Below are 22740 nucleotides of genomic sequence, written 5' to 3'. Positions count from 1 at the left end.
CTCCCGATTGTCTCTCCAAAAAAGAACCTGGATGGGTAATGCAATACCAAAGGTCTCCCAGTGTAGCGTTTATGACTAAGGAACCGTCCTTGCACAAATACGAGGAGTGCATCTAGGGTGATAAGTTTAGGGACTCCTCTCTAGATCAAAATGGCCATGTCCAAATCTTCTCCCTCGTACATACCTTGAGAATCTAATTGTCTAGCCTACCTATACCAGGGATCCCCAAGTGATGTGGCAAGATTCTCTCATCCTACCAATCAAGTGTATACTACCAGTCTACCTCGTCAGATTTTTTAGGTCTCTCAACAACCCCATATGGAATACTGAGTGGACACGAAAGTTGCGAAGTATTGCGAGCATTTGGGATCTTCGTAAAGCAGGGTTTCTATATTTTTTTTTAGCATTTGGAATTTTTTTTCAAGGAAAAAAAAAATTGAAAAAAAAAAGGTGCCGTACGAACCCATTCGTGCCGGTACAAGAAACAACTATGCTTCCTGCAAATCCCCATTAAGAAAGGCCGTCTTAATATCCAACTCATGTACTTTCCAACCATGATAGGCAGCCAATGTAATCACGCATCTAATGGTGGTCCTTCTCCAAGTAGGTGCAAAAGTTTCATCATAGTCTATGCCCTTTTGCTATGCATATCCTTTGGTCACAAGCCTTGCCTTGTACCTATCAACCGTAACATCAGCTTTCCTCTTCATTTTGTACACCCACTTAGTGCCAATTGCCTTCTTGCCAGGTGGATTCATCTCTTCAAAGTGCCATTTTTATGTATGGATTCATCTCTTCCTACATAGCTTCCATCCAATGCTCAAGTTTTTGAGCTTCTTCAAATGAGCTTGGCTCATCAACATCACACAAGCTAATCAACCAAGCAACATCAGCATGATGCGGGTCATTCCTAGAACTAGCCCGTCTTGCTACTACTAAGAGGAGCTAAGAGTTTGCTCTCTTGCAAAGTTCGGACCAGCCATCTAGGGACTGATCTGGCCTCTTGTAGAGCTGTCTGCTCTTCTCTCACCACCTCTTCTACATCATCATGCGTAACATGCTATTGATTTTGCTGAATTTCAGCATCCACATGATGTCTATTTGGCTGCAACACATCCTGGCCGACAGCCTGTCCATGCCCTAGGGCTGGCCAACTAGGCCTTATGCTCTGTAAGGGCTGGCCACTATATGCTATGGGACTTGTGGGCCACAACCATGGCCCATGGGCTGCCGCCCCACATGGCCCGAAGTGTAAGGTACCACCCTACACGCTATGCAAACCTACATGCAACTACATACTTTCCTCAGGTGCCTTGCATCTGGCTACAAGCCTAGTGCCCGGAACACTTGTCATCATTCCAGAGGGTGACTTAGAGAACACACTGGCCCTACGTCATGTGCAGGACTTGCACACCTGACCAAGACTATGTATGGCACTTGTACACATGACCTTGGACACTCAGAGTGGAACCCTAGCTGACTCGTTTGGGCTCACAAGGGACCAATTTCCACTCCATGTCTTGCACCTGCTGTATAGATATGTCCATGTGGCATCCAAGTGCAGGATGCACGTGAGAAAAAGGCATTACGCACCAGTGTACCATGCCATACACACCACAATAGAACTGTGTTGCATAAAGGAAGAATGTGTCCTTGATGGAGATGGCAAGATGTATGGTCAACGGCAAGGGTTTGCTTCATAAATTCTGGATGGAGACAATCATGTGTGTTACGTATGTTTTGAGCAGATGCCCTACAAAAGCATTGAAAACCATCACTCCATATGAGGCTTGGTATGATAAAAAGCCTAAAGTTGATTACTTCAGGGTTTCTGGTTGTCTTGCATATGCCCGTGTGCCTCAACAAATGAGAAGCAAGCTTGATGACAAGGCAACAAATAAATTTTTGTGGGGTACAACAGTGGTAGCAAAGGATACATCCCTTTTATTCCTACCAAGTCGTGGGTAAAGAGTCACAAGTTGGCTCAACTCTTCGTGGAACAATTCTATAAGCTCTATGAACTACACGAGTAGATTGTCAGTGACAAGCCTCCCAAATTCATTGCACAATTTTAGCAATCAATGTTCTCCAAATTGGAAACACGTTTGAGCATGTCATCTTCAGATCATCCTGTGTTGGATAGTCAAACAGAGAAGACTAGACTATGGAAGCATAGTTGTCACGGTACGATACCGTATGGTACGATACAATACGGGAATTTTCCGTACGATATGAAATTTTGGGATACCGTACGATAAAATACGGTTTTTTTTAATTAAAGAATACCTACAAACATAGACATTTTCAATTTGGAAGGGTAGAGTCTAGAGAAGTTGTTTCAAACCAAAATATCATTAAAAACAAGTTTGAAGTGACAAACAAAAGTACATAAAGCATAGAGGTGCGATGCGATCATGCGCGCTAGGCGCGAGTACAAAAAGAGAGGCTAGAGCCAAGGCCCAAGGAGAGACTAGACAAAGGCATCACTATCAGAGCTCTCGCTGAAATCATCCTCATGAGAAGAGGACACATCAATGGCCTCACCGAAGGCGCCATCGCTAAGAAGGTTGCCCTCATCATCAAACTCGGGCTCTCTAAGCTCATGTGAGAAGCCAAAGGGAGCATCCTCATCTGCAAGAGCGAGTGTGGAGCTACCCGAACCACGCTGCACATAGGTATGCACTTTGTCCCTGGAAGCACCACGAACCGTGCATCCACGGCTTCCTACTTGCACTCCTCTGCCACTACCTCCACGCCCACGACGAGTGCGAGTAGGTCGTCGATCAAACGACTCGAGCTCTCGATAGATCTCTGCATAGATCCTCTCCTCCTCATCTTGCACTTTGTTTACACTCTCAAGAGTGCCCCCTGTGAGCTTGAATGCATCCACATTCACCTACATTGTACAATGATCAACTGGCAAGCAATGTATTAGAATTTAGTTTCAAATTTCAATAAACATTGAAGTTTGAAATTTGAATGCTTGTAACTTATACCTGTCTTGCCGATTCCATCTTTTGCATTGCGCGCACCATGCGCAAGTTAGCGCGGCAATACACTAGCCGCTCTAACTGTTGCGTGCTCAAGCGATTGCGTAACTTTGTGTGTAGGAACTCCACTTCCTCTCACATGCACCCGAAGAGCAATCCTGAGCTAGGATTCTCAAAGCCACCTTTTGGAGGCTTGAGAGCGCATACCCAAATGTCTCCCACCAAAAGAGGGGCTTCACAAGGAAATCCCTCTTCCAACAGGTAGTAGATGCAAACGCGGCTCCTTCCCTTTGGTCATTGTAACTTATAAGCTCCTCAAGGAACTTCCCATGGCGATCCTCCGGCAATGCTTTGGGCAAGTAAGCATCTCGGGCTTCAAGTAGCTCCACGTTGGTGAAGAGGGCGGGTGATTTGTAAACCGGATGCAATAAAGCGGCAAGACCATGGATAGGTCTTCGCATCCACTTCCATCTCTTCTCCACAATGGCCAACATACCATCGCGCTTCTCCTCGTCGATGGAAGGAGAAGCGCGCAACTCTGCTATGGCCTCTCTCATGAAGTGAACGAGAAGGCCTATGGTGGCTCCCTTCATGTCGGTCATCCGCAATACCCTATAGAAGGGCGTGACCGCAATGACAATAGTGTGGACCGACTGCAAAACTCCTCCTTTAGGCAAAGCCGTTGCATGGCTTTGGCCTCCGCCAATTCTCGCTCATCCCACACATTCCACATTGTGGAGACAACTGTTTGGCGAAGGGAGGATCTCACATCGTGGAGGCGCTCCAAGAGGAGCCACATCTATAAACGGCTAATCGTACCATACGATATCGTATGGTATCGTACCGTACGACTCATACCGTACCAACCAGTTCATACCGGTACGAGAAACAACTATGTATGGAAGACAAGGTCATATGTCTCCAAGAGACGTTCTGAGTGGGAAAGGTATCTTCCACAGATTGAGCTTGCTTACAATAGTAGCATAGTTGTTTCTCGTACAGGTACGAACTGGTTCGTACGGTACGAGTCGTACGGTGCATATCGTACGGTGCGATTAGCCGTTTATAGCCGTTACGCTGCCCGTTTCTTGCGCCGTTTTGTAGCCGTTTTATGACCCTTTTAAGGGTCGTTTTCTGGCCATTTTTGGCTTGCTTTGTGGCCCATGTGACATGTCACATGTCACATGTGTTTAGGCCTTTGCTTGGCCCATTGCCATGGGCCATGGCCCATGGCCCATTGAACATTCCTATAAAATGCCCACCCCCTAAGCTTCTCTCAAGGCTCTCATTACTCAAGAGTCAAGACTCAAGTGACCATCAAGTCCCCCCCCTCTCTTGAGTCTTGCTCAAGTGACCATCAAGCCCCCTCTCTCTCTCTCTCTCTCTCTCTCTCTCTCTTTGAACTCTCAACTTTCAAGCCACTCTCTCCCCCATAGGCCATCTCTCAAGCCTCTCTCTCTCTCAAGCCTTTAGGCTCTCTCTCTCTCAAGAGTCAAGACTCAAGCCTCACTCTCTCATTTTCTTCCCAGATGTTATCCATTAGGAGCTCCTAGTACCGTACTTTTCCTCATAGTTGTTTCAGTTTCAGTTAATTGTTTAGTTGTTTTTAGCTTTCCTTACACAGACATTGTATCAGATCCACCAATTGCTGTAACCTTTTTGGTCTCATAGGTCATTTTGGCCTTTTGAAGACGTTAATATATCATTTCATTTCATTTCTCTCTCTCTCTCTCTCTCTCTCTCTCTCTCTCTCTCTCTCTCTCTCTCAAGCCTATCCATCTCTTGAATCTTCTAGCTTCTCTCTCTATTACAATGACGAGGGAGAAGAATGAAGCCTTCAATGTGCATGCTATCCATGTAGAGAAAGCCGATGGAAAGTCCAAGTCATATAGGTGTACTTTAAGTATTGTGGCAAACAATACACAAGTGGAGTTACTAGGCTTCTCCAACATCTTGGAAAGGTGGGGGGGGCAAGTTGCACCATGCAAGGAAGTCCCCCTTGCTATATCCGATGAGATCTTCAACAAGATCAAGGGTGGATTGGGTGCTCACCGTGACAGTGGTAGAAGCTCAAGGGCAGATGATGAGGTCATTTTCCCGCCTTGTGATACATCCTCCCCTCTCGCCTCCATCGGTGCCGCCTCCACCTCCTCTACACGCTTCGCCTTCTTGGAGCACCTCCACGATGTGAAATCCTCCCTTCGCCAAACAATGGTCTCCACAATGTGGAATGAGTGGCATGAGCGAGAATCGACGGAGGCCAAAGCCATGCAACGGCTTTACCTAAAGGAGGAGTTTTGGCAGTCGGTCCACACTATTGTCATTGCGGTCATGCCCTTCTATAGGGTATTGCGGATGACGGACATGGAGGGAGCCACCATGGGCCTTCTCGTTCACTTCATGAGAGAGGCCATAGCAGAGTTGCGCGCTTCTCCTTCCATCGACGAGGAGAAGCGCGATGGTATGTTGGCCATTGTGGAGAAGAGATGGAAGTGGATGCGAAGACCTATCCATGGTCTTGCTGCTTTATTGCATCCGGCTTACAAATCACCCGCCCTCTTCACCAACGTGGAGCTACTTGAAGCCCGAGATGCTTACTTGCCCAAAGCATTGCCGGAGGATCGCCATGGGAAGTTCCTTGAGGAGCTCATAAGCTACAATGACCAAAGGGGAGAAGCCGCGTTTGCATCTACTACCTGTTGGAAGAGGGAATCCCTTGTGAAGCCCCTCTTTTGGTGGGAGACATCTGGGTATGCGCTCTCAAGCCTCCAAAAGGTGGCTTTGAGAATCCTAGCTCAGGATTGCTCTTCAGGTGCATGTGGGAGGAACTGGAGTTCCTACTCACTTGTACTCACGAAGTTACGCAATCGCTTGAGCACGCAACAGTTAGAGCGGCTAGTGTCTTGCCACGCTAACCTGCGCATGGTGAGCGCAATGCAAAAGATGGAATCGGCAAGACAAGTATAAGTTACAACTCATAAGTTATAAGTTATAAGCATTCAAATTTCAAACTTCAACGTTTATTGAAATTTGAAACTAAATTCTAATACATTGCTAGTCACTTGATCATTGTATAATGTAGGTGAATGTGGATGCATTCAAGCTCACAGGGGGCACTCTTGAGAGTGTAAACAAAGTGCAAGATGAGGAGGAGAGGATCTATGCAGAGATCTATCGAGAGCTCGAGTCGTTTGATCGACGACCTACTCGCACTCGTCGTGGGCGTGGAGGTAGTGGCAGAGGAGTGCAAGTAGGAAGCTGTGGATGCACGGTTCGTGGTGCTTCCAGGGACAAAGTGCATACCTATGTGCGGCATGGTTCAGGTAGCTCCACACTCGCTCTTGCAGATGAGGATGCTCCCTTTGGCTTCTCACATGAGCTTAGAGAGCCCGAGTTCGATAATGAGGGCAACCTTCTTAGCAATGGCGACTTCGGCGAGGCCACTGATGTGTCCTCTTCTCATGAGGATGATTTCAGCGAGAGCTCTGATAGTGATGCCTTTGTCTAGTCTCTCCTTGGGCCTTGGCTCTAGCCTCTCTTTTTGTACTCACGCCTAGCGCGCATGATCGCATCGCACCTCTATGCTTTATGTACTTTTGTTTGTCACTTCAAACTTGTTTTTAATGATATTTTGGTTTGAAACAACTTCTCTAGACTCTACCCTTCCAAATTGAAAATGTCTGTGTTTGTGGGTGTTCTTTTAATAAAAAAACCATATTTTATCGTACGGTATCCCAAAATTTCATATCGTACCGAAAATTCTCGTACGGTATCGTACCGTATGGTATCGTATTTTCATACCGTGACAACTATGAATAGTAGTAAGCATGGGGCTACTGGTTTTCGCCCATTTATGCTTACGTACGGTTGTCAGCCAAAGTCAAGTCGTAGATTACTTGCAAGATATGCAAGATATGCTGAAAAATGCAAAGGAAAGCGTAAAGAGTGCTCAAGATTGCGCTCAGTATTCCACTAACCAACAACAGACCCCAAGAGCTTTACGAGAGGGCATGTGTTTGTATCTTAAAGTCCCAAAAGGACTCTAAGACGATGAGGGCTATCAAGCATTACAAGTTATCTTTGATGTTGTGGTCCTTATGGGGGTTAGTAGCTTTTATGAGATGCTATATTTGGCTCCTGGTTTATAGGAGGCTTATATACGTGACTTTATGAGTCGGTTTGGGGGAGAGCTCCTTAGACCTAGACTCGAGGCATTGAGACTACTCCCTGATTACATCCGATGGGCGGGAGTCAACCCATAGTCCGAAGAGTCACTTCCCCGGATTCATTGCTGAGGACATCAATGGTTTTTAAGGGGGGAAGTATAATACATCCCAAGGCTAATCAAGGTTAAGGGGGGAAGTATAATACATCCCAAGGCTAATCAAGGTTAAGACTTTCAGATTACGCTAACGATAGCCTAGGGGTTAGGCATCTTAAGTGGGAGTTAGTAGCTTTTATGAGACATGTTAAATTTGGCTCCTAGTTTATAGAAGGCTTATATACGTGACTTTATGAGTCGGTTTGGGGGAGAGCTCCTCAAACCTAGACTCGAGGCCCTGAGACTACTCCCTACTTACATCCGAGGGTGTGTACTAGTGGTATGGGACGCCAAGGACTACACGTGGAGCCATGTCTCAGATACTACTATCCCCTGTGCTTGGGGGGTGAGCCTGAACGGCTCTATGGTTGGGTGGTGCGCTAGATGCCAGTGTCTATGTGTGTTTCCTTTTTATGTTTATGCTTAATTGCAAGCTATGTTAGCCTGGGGGCTTTAGAAAAAGGATGTAGTTTACCTCCAAGAGCAGCCAGACCATAGAGGAAGCACCCTCATCTTTTTTGAGCATTTTTCCTCTATGGAGGGTTGTACCTCTATAGAGGATTGTAGTCCCCCATGGGTGGACATTTTCTCTTAAAAATAGAAGGATCTTTTTCTAAAGGAAATTTTTTTTAAAAAAAAACATAAATGGGCCTAGGAAACATACTTACTATCTCTGCAAAACCCACCTTTTAATCCTCAAACAAGGTCAAACACACCCGCCCAAGGGATTCCTAGGCTTCCCTAGCCTCATAGATATTCACAACCAGTAACTCCAAGTGATGTCCACAACAAAAAACTGGGTCACCCGTGCATTGTCATGTATCAAATGTCATGTCAAACAAACATTCGTAATACATAATGCACCATTGAATTGGCCTAAACTCCCATCTTCCAAGCTTGTAGTGCACAAAGTTGGGATAGACACACGAGCAAGTGTCCCAACTGTCTCACCAAAACCCAACCTATTTCACATACAAGCACAAGTTCCAATCATGTCTAGGCAAAAATCCATCGTAAAATATGAGTTAAATCAAAACCCATAATCTCAAGGATAAGTTAGTCCAAAACTAGTGAAACTTTCGTGCCCCCAAACAGGTTGCTGGTAATCGATTTCCACAAGCGTAGATGGCACATCAACCCCTCCCCTCTCAAGGTCACAAATGACCCCTCGTTGTATTTGTGGCTTTGGGAGAGCCAACCCCTAGCCCAACTTCACTGGAACCAGGTGAGTGGCATTGAAGGGACTCCACAACCCCAATGGAACACCTAGGTTTTGCCTTCTTCTTCAAGTACTCTGCCCAAAGGGGGCCTAGTAAGAGCACCATCAACTCCATCATGCATACTCTGTTCTCATACCTAGTTGCCAACAAGTGTCTAGTAAGGGGCGCCTAACTTGCCATTGCAAGCCACCCCATCCCCTATGTCATTTCGAACCTGAAGACCTTATGGGTGGTGGTCACTTGGGGGACATTGTGAGGGCCACGAAGGTAGGACCGGTGCTCCTCTATGAGGAGAATGGCAAGGATCTTGCACATAAGCTTTCTCATTTCATGATCTCCACTACTACCACTACTTCGGCTCTAGCAACACCTTTGTCCCCTCAGGCACACAGTGATCAATGTGGGAGCTCATTACCAACATCTGTGGCGTATCTAGCGGGCATGATGCAATGAGGCCATCAAGGGAAAAGGCACCCACCAGTGGAGAATATTCACTCTATCTAGATGGACCTCATCCACACCCTTCAAGGGAACTAAGAGCACCTCGTGGGTGACTCACAGATCATGCGTCGCACCACCTTCCTACATAATTGGAATCTAGGATCTTTCCTCACTCGAATAGACACACGAATCATTTGGCATTATAGCCCCCTAGTCTTGGCTCCCCCCATCTCATTTTTTACACTGTACACTCTGTTCAATTACATGGTGTGTGTACAAAGAACCTAAGCTAAGGTGGATGGAAGATATCCATGGGTAGAAATGAAATGAAATGTTATATTAACGTCTTCAAAAGGCCAAAGTGACCTATGAGACCAAAGTTACAACCATGTGACATCTGATGCACTGTCCGGAAAAGAAAAGAAAGAACTGAATGTAAGTATCTAGCCCTACAATACATCAGTAGGGAGCATCCGGAAGCAGCAACTAGGGAGAGCGGGAAGCTAATGCTACTAGTCAAAATGGGGTTCATGAGTACATGGATACATGAATACATGAATATGGGGGAGTACAAAAGTGACAGTGAGTACAACAGTATACAGCTGGAGTGGTAATCATCCTAGGAGGTCTAGCATGGGTCTTTGCCGGATGGCCTGGATATTTGCCATAGTCAGATGCCTGGTCGGACGAGCCCGATGCCTCGCAATGATGCTCTGAATCCTTAGGTGTAGGCACCGTCTCCGATGTGAGGATCCGCGAGCCCTCGGGCATCTGGATCTGCCCAACTGGATAGCTCTCTCGAGTCTCAACTAGAGTCCCACGGGGTGCCCACTGCTAGTTGTGAGGCAGCTCAGGAACACAAGAAGGCCACTATAGCTCGCCGACCCACCACCTTCAGAACACTCACAAGCACAAGGGGCACCACCAGCTTCTCTAGCTGGAAAGAAAATCACTCTCTCACTCTTAGCCTGTGTAGCTTTCTCTTTGTTGCTCCAATCACCAGCCCTGTTCCTCCACAAAAAACTGGCCACTGTCTTGGTTGCTCACCACTGGCGGCCCCCAAAAAAACAAGGCAGCTTTGCACCTTTTGTCCACGGCCCAGCTCTTTACAATGCGGCCATCTTCTTTTCCAGCATGCAGCAGCTTCAGCACCTCTGATATCTGCAACGCCTCAGCAAAGCGCTTCACACGCACAAGGCGGCCAGCTCTCTTTTCCAGCTCTGCACAGCCACGAGCCCAGCTCCAAACGGCAACCTCTTTCACACATTTCCCAGTCTGCAGAATCCCCAGCCCGCTCTGCACACCAACTACACAGGCGGCCACTTCCTTCTCATCAATTTCCTCTGCAGCGCCTGGTTTCACACCCTCTCTCTCCTCTAGTCACTTCAGTCCGACCACCTTTGACCTTGACCCCAGCTGCGCTTCACTTCGCTGCTATGACCAGAGCGCTTCACCTGTCCATGAAGCGGCTGCTCCCCAGTCACTGCTGATGCTCAGAGCTGCCTCAGCAGCCCTTCTTGACCAAAACGCCTGTCTGCACACACGCCCAAGCCTTCTACTACCAGTCGGCCACCCAACTGTCGCCTGCTGCTACGCCTGAGAATTTGCAGCTCTGTCACAAGGTGGTGCCCTCTCACAAGGCCTGCCCTCGCCTCTGGTCTTGCGCACACTCACCCGTCAGCCTTCTACTACAAGGCGGCCACACCAACCGTCGCCTCCGCAGCACCACAGCAAGGCCGTCTTCCTTCCCTCTACTCGGCGACCCGGCTCTTCTACTCCTTCGAAGCGGCTACAGTCGTGAGCTCCTCTTCGCCTGCACACTCTCTTCTCGTGAACACCCGGGCCTCACCTTGCTTCAACTGTCTCTTGAGCACCTCCACGTCTCACAGGCGGCAAACTTGCCTTGCCTCTCAACTCTTCTCCACAGCGTTCCAGCCAGGGTCCCCTTTCTCTACCCGGCAGCCCCCAAAAAAACAAGGCGGCTATGCCTCGCTTCTTCTTCGCCACCACCTTCTCGAACATTTGCTGGCAGTTACACAAAACCCCCACGTGGTCATTAAAATCATCGGCCACTTTATATATATTTTTTATTTGTTTCTTTAAAGCTAAATAATGGTCACCACATTGCTAAAAGACCCCTCCTTCTCCTTTCTTCGGATCATCACGCCGCGCCCATAACTCCCAAAATAAATGCGAGAGCTGCCCACAGCCTCGTCATCAGCATTAACTTACCAAATCTGACAATTGCCAGTCGGTGCTGCCCTGCTTTTAGTAATAACCCGCACACCATATTGTTGCCATAAAACTCCCAGACTCCAGCATCTGCTCTCCAAAAAAACACGTGCATAAACCAGCTCACAACAAAACCACTCAGCCTGTACATTTGCCAGGGCATTCAAAGCAAAGCTTTATTCACATACCACACATAGCATATGTACACAGACCCAAAACACGTTTCAGATTTTATCCTGACACTAGTCTGTCAGCTGTGTGTCCTCCCGGGTAGTCCCTCTAAAGAAGTCAGTAATCTATATCTGTGTGGACTCCCTGCCAGTCGGGCGTCTGCTCCTGATAATGGACTCTCTGAGCCTGCGGATCTCCAGGAGATAAAAACCCAAGCATCGCTGATCACATTAGTCCATGACTCTAGCCAGTGGTCCAAATCCCTCTCTCAAAAGGCAATGGTAGCGCCCTCGAATCTCATAATATGCTGTGCAGCGACAGATGTAGTGCTCCTCCGTCTCTAGCTCTATCCAACAAATCTAACAAATCTTGTCCCCTAGAGGTATGCCTCTAAATCTGCATGTCTCTATCTCTAACGGATGTGAAGAGGTGCGGATCTGCCCAATGGTGCACCTCAATCCATGAGACAGATGGGTATCCATGTAGCTCGGTCTAAGTATAAAGCCATCCTCAGTGGTGCGGAGAAGATGGTCTCTATACAAAGCCATCTTCGTCCCCAACTCCTGTGAGGGCTCTAGCCATGTCCTCCTAGTGTCCAACTGAATGAGGTCCTGTTTGATGAGAGAGAGAGAGAGAGAGAGAGAGAGAGAGAGAGAGAGATAAAATGTTATATTAACGTCTTCAAAAGGCCAAAGTGACCTATGAGACCAAAGTAACAACCATGTGACATCTGATATACTGTCTGGAAAAGAAAAGAAGAGAGAGAGAAAGAAAGAAAGAAAGAAAGAAAGATTTTATTAACGTCTTCCAAAAGACCGAACTCGGCCTATGAGACAAATCGGAGTACCTGTATGGGGTATCCTCTGTCATCCCAACAAAATGAAAAAGTACTGAACTAAAAAGCTAAATCTGGGTGTGCAATAAGTACAATGAGTGGTGAAGGGGATGGAGCTCACTACTAGGAGAATGCAAAGCTATATGCATGGAGTATACAATCATGATATGCAACCTAGCTAGCTCCATCCTGTACCATACTGGGGGTATAAAATGGTATACATCAATGAAGGGGGTGTCCACAGCTCCCTGAAGAACATGCCTAGGTGTGCTCTGAAGCGAGCCAGTCGCTCCGCACCCTCTCTGTGAAACTGAGCTCTGATCTCTGTCATCTCTCTCTGGTATAGGCGTGGTGTCCGAAAGCCAAGTGTCCTCTGTCTCCTGCGGGCTCTAAGTGTCTCTGCTCTCTGGAGAGTAATTCCCTGCCGTGTAGGGGCTGGGAGGGGGATGGATCTCTGAAAAAATGTAGTAATCTGTGTCTGTCGTCCCCCCTCTGAAGCTGTCTGAGCCTATAATGATATCTCTCTATGGCGTTGTATGTCTAGAATGAATCTCCCCAGTATGCGCTGGTCTGCTACCTGAAAGATCTGGCGTAGGGAAGGTGGCTCTCTGAATAAAATGGGATATCTCTCTCTGATGGCTGTATATGCTCTGCATCTGCATACATAATGCTCCTCACTCTCCACCTCCTCTCTGCACAATCTGCATACCCTCTCCTCTCGGGGGATCCGTGCTGCTCTGCCAGTCTCAATCTCCAATCGGTGTGATGAAACTCTAAGCTAACCAATAACCACTCGGGAGCCGTGTGGTAAAAAGCCCTCCATGTATCTAGGCCTCTCTATAAATCCATCATCAGTGATACTCATGAAGTGATCTCTGTAGTATAGCATCTTCGGTGGAAGAGGTTGTGTAGGCGATATCCATGTCTCTCGTGTATAGAGCTGCCATATATCATGTCTCAATACTCTGTTCCTCTCACTATGAGAGAGACGGATATGTGGTGCATCCCTGTCATACTGGAATGGTGGTAGATGATCCATGTCTAGGCCATGCTGTGAGAACCAACGTGTGACCTGTGCATACCATGATCCTCTGTCTCCTGCCTCAGCCAGCTGTCTAGATGCCTCAAAAGCTCTGTATGACAATCTGTCCTATGGCATCTCTCTGAATCTGTCTAGCAAGCATATAATCTGAAATATGGCCTCTACCATCAAAGGAGGCGCAGCAAACTCTGCTCGGGATAATGTCATGAGGTACTGACGGTTTGCTGCGTATCATGCGTGCCATCATGAGGGCCTGTGCTCTCTCTATCTGTGTCCACCACTGGGTAGCAAGGCCTGGCGCCCATACCGCTGCTCCATACATCAATGCCGGTGTGACTAATGTGTCAAATAGCCACCCCTTCGTCCGGGGCTCCTGAAAATGCACTTGTTGGCACTGTCTCTCTAGCATAGCCAATGCTACATATCCCCGTGTCAATCTAGCTCTGGGTGCTGAACCCATGGTGAAGCGTGTGGTTGCTGCAGAGAAGGTAACCCCTAGGTACACGCATGATGTCACCACCTCCACTTGGCGTCCTGCGAGAGTGAATGTCAGCTGACTCCTGCCCTGTCTCGATGTATGAAAGACCATAACCTTGGTTTTCCCAAGGTTCACAGTAAGACCCCTCTATGTGCAGAAATCATCGAGTGCATGTAGATGCTGCTATAGACCACCTGGAGACTCACACACTAATACAATATCATCAGCATAGAGCATAATATGTACTGAGGTACCTGCTAAATCAACTCCATCTCCGCCTCCCCCGTGTAATGAAGTCATCCACCTCATCAATGATAAACCCAAATAGCGTGGGGGAAAGTGGGCATCCTTGCTTCACACCAATGGTGCTAGCAATAGTCTCGGATATACCTCCTGGACATCTGACTCACCCAAAAACCTGCTCATATAATGCATAGATGCCCCATGTCATATCTCCTGGTATGCCAAGAGACTGCAGGCGCTGAAAGAGCCTCTCTCGTGGTACTATGCCAAATGCCTTGCGGAAATCCACAAAGCAGCAATAGAGCTTTCTCTTCCTCACTCTGGCCTGATCAATCATACATCTCAAAGTGAATACATGGTCAGTGGTAGAGAAAGCTCTCCCGAAGCCTGCCTGCCCTGATGAGCGTAAACCTGCTCGCTCAGCATATAAGCTAAGCTCTTGCTCCAGCACTACACCATAGAGTTTGGCCAGCGCATGCCAACCATAACCGTCCTGTAGTTGCTCGGATCGAGCATATCCCCTGTTTTGTGAATCGGCACAATGGTGTGCATCGTCCACTCCTATGCAAACCCTCTGCTAGTGCCCTGTTAAACAGGTGTGCAAGAAAAGGAGCCAAAGAATCTACTGCATATATGAGATGCTCACCTTGCAGGCCCATATGGTCGGCGGCCCGTCCATGCTGTAGGCGGCGGATAGCTTCCTGTACCATCGGAGTGGGTAAAGAAGCTAGCTGTGGTAGGTCGAGGCTCCTGTGGCTGAGGTATAGGTGGCTGCTGTGGGGCGTGGTATAGGCCCTCTGCATACGTGTGCCATGTCTGTGGGTCTGGAATAGGTGTCGGTGTCCGGGGCTCTCCGAAGTGCCACTATGAGACAGGGCTATCTCTACTCATGAAGAAATGAATGATCTCTAGCTCCTGTATCTCTGCGAAGGCCCGCCTTTTGCGGCAAGTTCATCTCTCTCCTTGACTCCTGCTCTGTGATGGCTCCCAAGGCTCTCTGTATGCGGAGCCGTGAGTATAGGACTCTGCACTCGTCATCATACCATCTGTTCTGGGGCATAGTTCCAGATCTCGCAAGCTCTCCTTAGTGTACACGATGTGGGAAGCTCTGTAATGCAGCCATGTGTAGGAGTGATGCCAGCTGGGCTGTAATGGTATCCATAGGTGCCAGAGGATCCATGAGTAGGAGCCCATCCTCTACTCTGCCAGTGTATATGTCTGCCATGTCATGTGTGAAGTAGATGGTAGTGTGTGGCGTCGGTATGTGGGGGGTTGGTGATACTGGTGATCTGGCTAGTGAAAATGCCAAGTATGTATGATCTCCCCAATAGGACGAGGTGGAATGGAGAATGAGGTGACAAGCTGTGATGCCTCCAAAGACCCCATAATGTAGTCTACCACCGTGCCTCCGGTCCGTGTATGACCCCCATGTGGGAAGCATGTCAGCCCTCCTGATCCCGGCCACTGTAGCATCCCGTTATAAATAACGAGACGATGCCTGGCTCCCAACTCTAGTAAGTGGTCCCCATAATGTCCTCTGTCTGGTCCAGTGTCCTCTGATGCCCGACTAGCCCCTATCTCCTCTGGATCCACAGGGTGGAGGATCTCCATGTCATCATAGTCATACACCTCACACTGTCTGCTCTGTGTGTGGGCATTGAAGTCGCCCGTAAGAAATACTTCCCCTAGTGTAGAATAATGCATAATCTCCTCTGACAGACAAGTGTATGGCGAGGCTCCTGTCTCCTCTTGTGGCATGTCCTCTGTAATGACATAGGAGGATCCTGATGGAGAAAAGTAACATAGAGCTATGTATATAACCCTGTCCTGTGAGAGCTGTAAGCTGATCCACATGTATCTGGCCTCTGGATCCTGTGCTACCACTCTCAGTCTCCCCTGTAGCTCCCGTCTGAATAGAACTGCTACTCCTCCCGACCCTCTCGAGGTACCCTGGCGTGTGGTCCTCCTGTATGCTGACTCCCACTGGAATCCCTCTACTCGAGGTAGCCCTCTCTCTGGGCTCTGATGTGTCTGTGTCAGAAGTATGATGTCTCTCCCCACCATAACATGCTCCAGTCGTCCAAGCTGCACCCATAGTGAACCATTACAGTTCCATACTGCCATGTGTATCTCTGTCAGTGGGGCCTGGTCTGTGTCCCATAGGCCCCAAACCGCTAATCCATGGGCCGGCTCAATGGAGAGAGAGAGTATTGCACAACTCAATGATAGATTGATTGATATGATAGAAGTGATGTTCACTCAGCAAGTACAATGCTTCTGTAGGGGCTTGCAGCCTTATCTTTTGACCCATACAAATATCACACTCTATTTGAGTGTATGCCACATGGCACACTTACCTTATCACTTATAAGGGTGTGTTCACACACTACTAGAACAATAAGGGGTTGTTCACACACACACACACACACACATACAGACACAGACACAAAAAGAGGTTCACACACACCAGGGGACTGACACACATGAGACTCCGGATCCCAACAAAACCCCCTTCGGAGTGCCTGATATGAGAGCTTGACCACACATGGCTACATACATTAGCTTACCAAGACACCCCTCGTTGCTCTAAGTAGGGTATGACACGGAAACGAGACCTTTCATAACAGTAAGGCATTAGGAAATGGAAAACACACATAGAGGTTACTGACCTCCTAACCCACTGTGCTGTGGTGTTAAACACCATCACCTTGGTTTTACCAAGGTTAACAAACAATCCACTGTCCTGTGCAAACGTGTGCAATGCATCCAAATGACGCTGCATCCCCTCTGGAGAATCTGAGATCAACACAATATCATCAGCATACAATAACAGCGGAATCCATGTCCCTGCTAGCTGTGCTTCTCTATCACCCTCTCGCTCTACATAGTCCGAAACCTCATCCACATACATCCCAAATAAGGTGGGAGAAAGGGGGCAGCCCTGTTTCACCCCAATAGTGGAGTGAACCATCTTAGATATACCCTGAGTAGTACGTACCTACCCCACAACTGTCCTGTATAAAGCCATGATTCCCCAAATCAGCTCTGTGGGCACTCCCATCACTGTAGTCTGCGCATCAGTCTGGCTCTCGGTACTGTGTCAAAAGCTTTGCGGAAATCCACAAAGCAACAATAAATCCTCCTACCATATAATCTGCCCTCCTCAATAATAGCTCTAAGTGTCAAGATATGGTCAAGAGTGGAGAAACCTCTCCTGAACCCTGCCTGCCCTGATGCACGTATGCCCTCTCTCTCTGCCCATCTACTCAACTCCTGCTCAAGAATAGATGCATATAATCTAGCCAATGTGTGACCAATCATGATGGTACGATAATTCCCAGGAAGCATGGGATCCCCTGACTTGAAGATAGGCACAATCGTGGACATATTCCAAGTCTCAGGAAAACCCTCACACATGGCTCGATTAAACGTCATAGCAATAAGCTCTGCAAGCATATCTCTGGCATGAATAAAGTGCTCTGCTACCAAACCATCATGATCATATGCTCTCCAAGTCCTCATCCTGTCAATAGCTTTCCTTACCATCTCAGCAGTAAAGAAAGCACATGTCTCTCGGCATGGCTCCGATGGGTCTGGCAGGGGCAGCTGTCCTGGAGCTGTGTACAGGGATGCTGCATACTCACCCCAAATCTCTGTGGAGGTAATGGCTGGTGATGGTGAATGCTCATGGAATAGTCTCCATGCCTCGCCTGAGTCCTGACTCATAAATAACTGATACAAATCCCTCTCTAACTCAGCAAGATAAGCCCTCTTCTTCCGTCGCACTAGGTGCCGGAAGGTAATCCGTGACTGTCTGTGAGTGGTAACACCCATGAGCACCTCTCTCTGTAATCTGATCCTCATCTCTCTGCACTCCTCATCATACCAACTATTCTGGGGCATGTTCCCAGATCGTCTCCATGTAGGCTGACTGGGGATATGCCTCTGATGCTGCAGCATGAAGCGTCTCTATCAATATCTGAGTGAGCTCATCTAATGGCCGTCCTGGCTCCTCGGCACATAAGCATCTGTATATCTCATCCGTGTACACGGTGTCAGTCTCCCTCGTAAAGGTATAACGAGTGTGTGTGGAGACCTGTCCCAATGAAGCGGTGATGAACTGAAATGTGAGAGTGAAGGACAAGATAGCATGATCCACTACTATTCCAACCGGCTTAGTGCCTACCATAAAATCCTGAAAAGAGGGAATGAGACTGGGCTGAGAGCCATAACATAGTCCACTGTACTAGCACCATGCCGATGTGGAAAGCTAGTGAAACCGCCCGATGTCGGGAATCTCTGTAGGCCATTCAGGATGGCCAATCCATGTGCAGTCCCCATATGTCTATCAAATACCGCCCATACACTGTATGTTCCTCATCCTGTGAGAGTCTAGATAGGCCCATATCCCTAACATCAAGCTCCCTCAACATCTCCTCTGAGGTATCATAAAATACTGTCTGGTTATGGGCGGTCCTGGCATTGAAGTCCCCCAGGAGAATGATGTCACCATCCCTGGAGAACTCCCAAATGTCATCATCCAAAATAGAAAAGGGAGACTGCCCGCTAGGCGATGCATACACTGATGTACTAGGAGCAAAATAGCATATAGCAATGTAGAGATATCTGCCCGTATCTGCCCTCAGTCTAACCCACATGTACCTAGCCTGCTCATCTCTGCGGACTATATGTATGAGAGAGAGAGAGAATGCCGAACTGTAGAGAGAGAGTATTGCATGACTCGATGATAGATTAATTGATATGATAGAAGTGATGTTCACTCAGTAAGTATAATGCTTTTGTAGGCTTGCAGCCTTATCTTTTCACCCATACAAATATCACAATCTAATAAGCGTATGCCACATGGCACACTTACCCTATCACTTATAAGAGTGTGTTCACACACTACTAGAACAATAACCCTTTTAGGGGCTGTTCACACACACATACAGACACACAAACACGGGTTCACACATGAGGGGACTCACACACATGAGACTCCGAATCCCAACACACTACCCTTTTGGAAAGATGTAATTCCGTCCACGAGCGGATGTTCTCCTTTCACTAATAGAAGAATCTTTGCTTGTGTGTGTGTGTGTGTGTGTGAGAGAGAGAGAGAGAGTGTGTGGGTGGGAGGCGGGAGGTGGGGGTGGGGGTGGTGATATAAACAGCTGAAAACGCACCACCCCTTGAATCTTGACTATTACACCTGCTTACAACTGAGTGTGAAAAACCAGTGTTCATGTTTCTAACATGCCATATGCTCACACTTTCCATTCCGCAAGATAGATTTCCAATTTTTGCACACAGCATTCACTCTCTTAATCTCCGACCTTTCAGATAGCTAATGAAATGTCCACTGCTACCATAACCACAATGACACAACAGCAGAAGACATGAAAATTATTGTTTGAACAGAAGCAGTTGGATCCACACGTACTAATAAAACCAAGCTAAGCCTCAGTTCTTTACATCAAAATCTTTCTTGAAACCCATAGTAGCTTCGAGTCAAGGGTAGGAAAAAGACTGCATGATATCCTGACCACAGAACTTGCTTATGTAGCTTTGCAAAAGAAAGGTAAAAACCTATGTTCTACCCATACCTCCAAAATGTAGATGATCATTCCATGTGACGCATTAACTGGAAGTTTCACTTCTGAACCAGGGCGCATCAAAATGTCCAGAAAAACCTACACTTACAAAACAAAATTTGAAGTTTTGTTTCTTTCCAAGACTATGTTTAAAAAAACTGTTGAAACAAATAGAAAATTGAATTATATACTTAAACCACAAAATAAATAAATAAACAACTGAAAAAAAAAAATCTCAATGGTCCTACTGAGGCATATGCCCTCTCTACTGCCTTGTGAGAAGATCAAGGCTACATCAGGTCTAGATCTATTTGCCCAACCAGGACATAGAAGAGGTGTGTGAACACTCCCTATGAGTGTGAAGTGTGTGTGAACACTCCCTAACATAGTTTTTTCATACGGCAACCATACGGCATACAAATACGGGTATGAAAGTATGTTTGAAGTATGCATTGGACCCCTGGCCTGAAACATATGTGAACCTCCATTCCATGTATGTGGGCAGTACTTGCACTGAGATGTAAATTGCCCTCTCCCAATTTTCCTCGAAGTTACCACATACTCCCACTCTGGTCCCTTCGGACGCACCATCTGCAAAACAAATTTGGGCAAAATCACTTCTTCGGAAGCGGCAGAGCCAGACATTGCTGATTGGACGCTGGATGGTTGGAGAAGAACATGTATAGTGCACACACAATGCACAGTGCAGTGGGGCACGCACAGAATCGTTTCCCCAATACTTTCCCCCAAATTTTTTGGACAGTTCAAATAGTGCACAAGACCATCTTCATTGATGTCGCAGAAGGGAGGGCCGGTGTTTCCACCGTAGTTTGGCGATCATTGGAGGACAAATGTGGGAAGGCGTGGGGTGCCGTCAGAAAATGAGCTCAACTTGGGAACAGCGAGAGTGGTGAAGGGATCGACGGGATATGCTTGAATGATTGCCTGGATCGCCTTGATGTCGGCCCCACAACTGTGAGCTTGGTGTCCAGATCGTAGAACTGATAGGTGTGCTTGATGGAGGACATTAGTGAACGTTAATCCGGTCTTCTCAGGACAGTCATGTTTCTTGGGCTGAATCTCGACAGTGGAGCAACCTTAGTTGAGACCATAGTTCATAACATTCACGTTTGCTTCGTTTGCAAACGTTTGCAACATACGCGTTTGAAACTCGTCTTTCATACTTGTTTTTTTTTTTAATGCTTTTCTAAGGTTTTACGTTTTTTGAAAGTTGCTACACTTTTTTAATCGAAAATCAGTCCACACCATGAGCAATTATGTAACTTGTAAGTTGTAACTTTGTAAGTTTTTATAATGGAACTTGGAGAGCTTGAGTTGACAATGTATATTTGTATCTACTTGTCTAAATCTCGTCCTTTCTATGAGGTATTATATTTGTCATGTATGTTACTCGGCCCGGGACTGAAACATACTCGAAACATTCTTGCATACCCGAATGCGTATGCATTTGCTAAACGTATGTTATGAACTATGGTTGAGACAGGGGACCCTTGTGCTACGCGCCAGCTAGTCTGGACTCTGGCCAGAAGCCTTGTAATGTTTGAGGTGCTCTCCTTTGCATTCTAATTGCTGTCTAGCCTCATCGCACAAGGGCTCAAGCTGCAGCTCAACCTCATAGGCACCAAGACGACTGTCCTGGATGCGTTTGTGCCGATCAATGAGAATACCATGTGCTTTGGGATGTTGGCCATCGCTGTGAGCACCCTTGATGTGGGCACCGTCTTCCTCGTGATCTTGATATTTTCCCCCAAATTTTTAGGACAAGTATCATTCGGCGTTTCATACGCAAGCAAATGTATGCTTGGCCAATCATACGCGTATGAAAAAAACTATGCTCCCTATTAGTGTCATTGCCCAATGAATAGAGTGTTGAGAAAGATAAGGCATTCAGTCTATAAAAGCATGTACTTGGTGTAAGCTTCAATATATCAAATCAACAAGAAGATCAAGTCGTGCAACATATTCTCTCTAGTGCTATTACCTAGCTAGCTCCATCACCTCCCCCACTCATTGTACTTAGTGCACACCCAGATTCAGCTTTTTAGTTCAGTACTTTTTCATTTTGTTGGGATGACAGAGGATACCCCACATAGGTACACTGATTTGTCTCATAGGCCGAGTTCGGTCTTTTGGAAGACGTTAATAAAATCTCTCTCTCTCTCTCTCTCTCTCTCTCTCTCTCTCTCTCTCTAGTGATTGGCCACACATTGGCCAAACTCGATGGATCAGTGCTAGAGGCGGAGCTCAGTTCATTTGCAGAGAGCCAGGGATGCAAAGCCTCACGACAAGCTGGCTTTCGGAGGAGCTACTCTACCCTTGACCACATCTTCACCCTCCGTGCCATCATCGAGGAGGGTAGAGCACGACATCAGAGGATTTACTGCTGCTTTGTGGATTTCCGCAAAGCTTTTGATACTGTACCCCAAGCCCGCCTCCTACACCGTCTACAGGAGATCGGAGTCCCATCTGACATGGTTTGGAGTATCATCACCCTCTATGCGTCCGTCACCGGACGAGTGAGAGCCCTAGGAGGTACATCACAGGAGATTTCCAGCACTATTGGGGTGAAACAGGGCTGCCCTCTATCACCCACTCTTTTCGGCCTCTACATTGAAGAGATCTCGAGCTTCATTGATGGATTAGGCGGGGCTGGTCCCACACTGGCAGGTATATTGATCCCCATACTACTTTATGCAAATGGCATCGTCGTCCTCTCAGACTCAGCCCAAGGGCTTCAGAGACAGTTGGATGCCTTACATGACTTTTGCACTCAACGGGACCTCTCTGTTAACCTTGGTAAAACCAAGGTAATGGTCTTCAATACCTCTAGCCCCTTCACATCCAGATTGAGCTTCACATATAGAGGGGATCCTGTGGAGATTGTCTCATCCTATGTCTACCTTGGTGTCACTTTCAGTGGCCCACGCTTTACCATGCTTCCCGCAGCACATGCCAGAGTGACGCGGGGATATGCAGCCTTGAGCTTACTTGAACAGCAGTGCTTCCAGGCACATTTCCAGGAGCCCAGGACGAAGGGCTGGCTTTTTGACACCCTCGTCACACCAACCTTGATGTATGGAGCAGCTTTCTGGGGGCCAGATTTATCCGATGAGGATTGGCAGTGAGTTGAGAGGCCCCAGGTCATGATGTTC

At 47.3% G+C, this 22740-nt stretch overlaps 1 protein-coding gene across 3 annotated transcripts in view; it reads right to left on the bottom strand.

The window, feature by feature from the left end:
* LOC147612572 (uncharacterized) overlaps positions 1-22740 on the bottom strand; it is a 66733-nt gene that overhangs the window by 12709 nt on the left and 31284 nt on the right. For all 3 annotated transcript variants that reach the window (XM_086783190.1, XM_086783191.1, XM_086783192.1), the window contains exon 3: positions 19580-19666. In XM_086783190.1, the coding sequence (XP_086639316.1) occupies positions 19580-19666 (87 nt within the window). The remainder of the gene's footprint in view (positions 1-19579; positions 19667-22740) is intronic.

This window comes from Cibotium barometz, chromosome 45 (genome assembly GCF_041138505.1).
Source record: "Cibotium barometz isolate CiBa-2024 chromosome 45, ASM4113850v1, whole genome shotgun sequence".
Classification (NCBI taxonomy): domain Eukaryota; kingdom Viridiplantae; phylum Streptophyta; class Polypodiopsida; order Cyatheales; family Cibotiaceae; genus Cibotium; species Cibotium barometz.
Note: the sequence above shows the minus strand (reverse complement) of the source record. Positions and strands in the feature narration are given on the sequence as shown.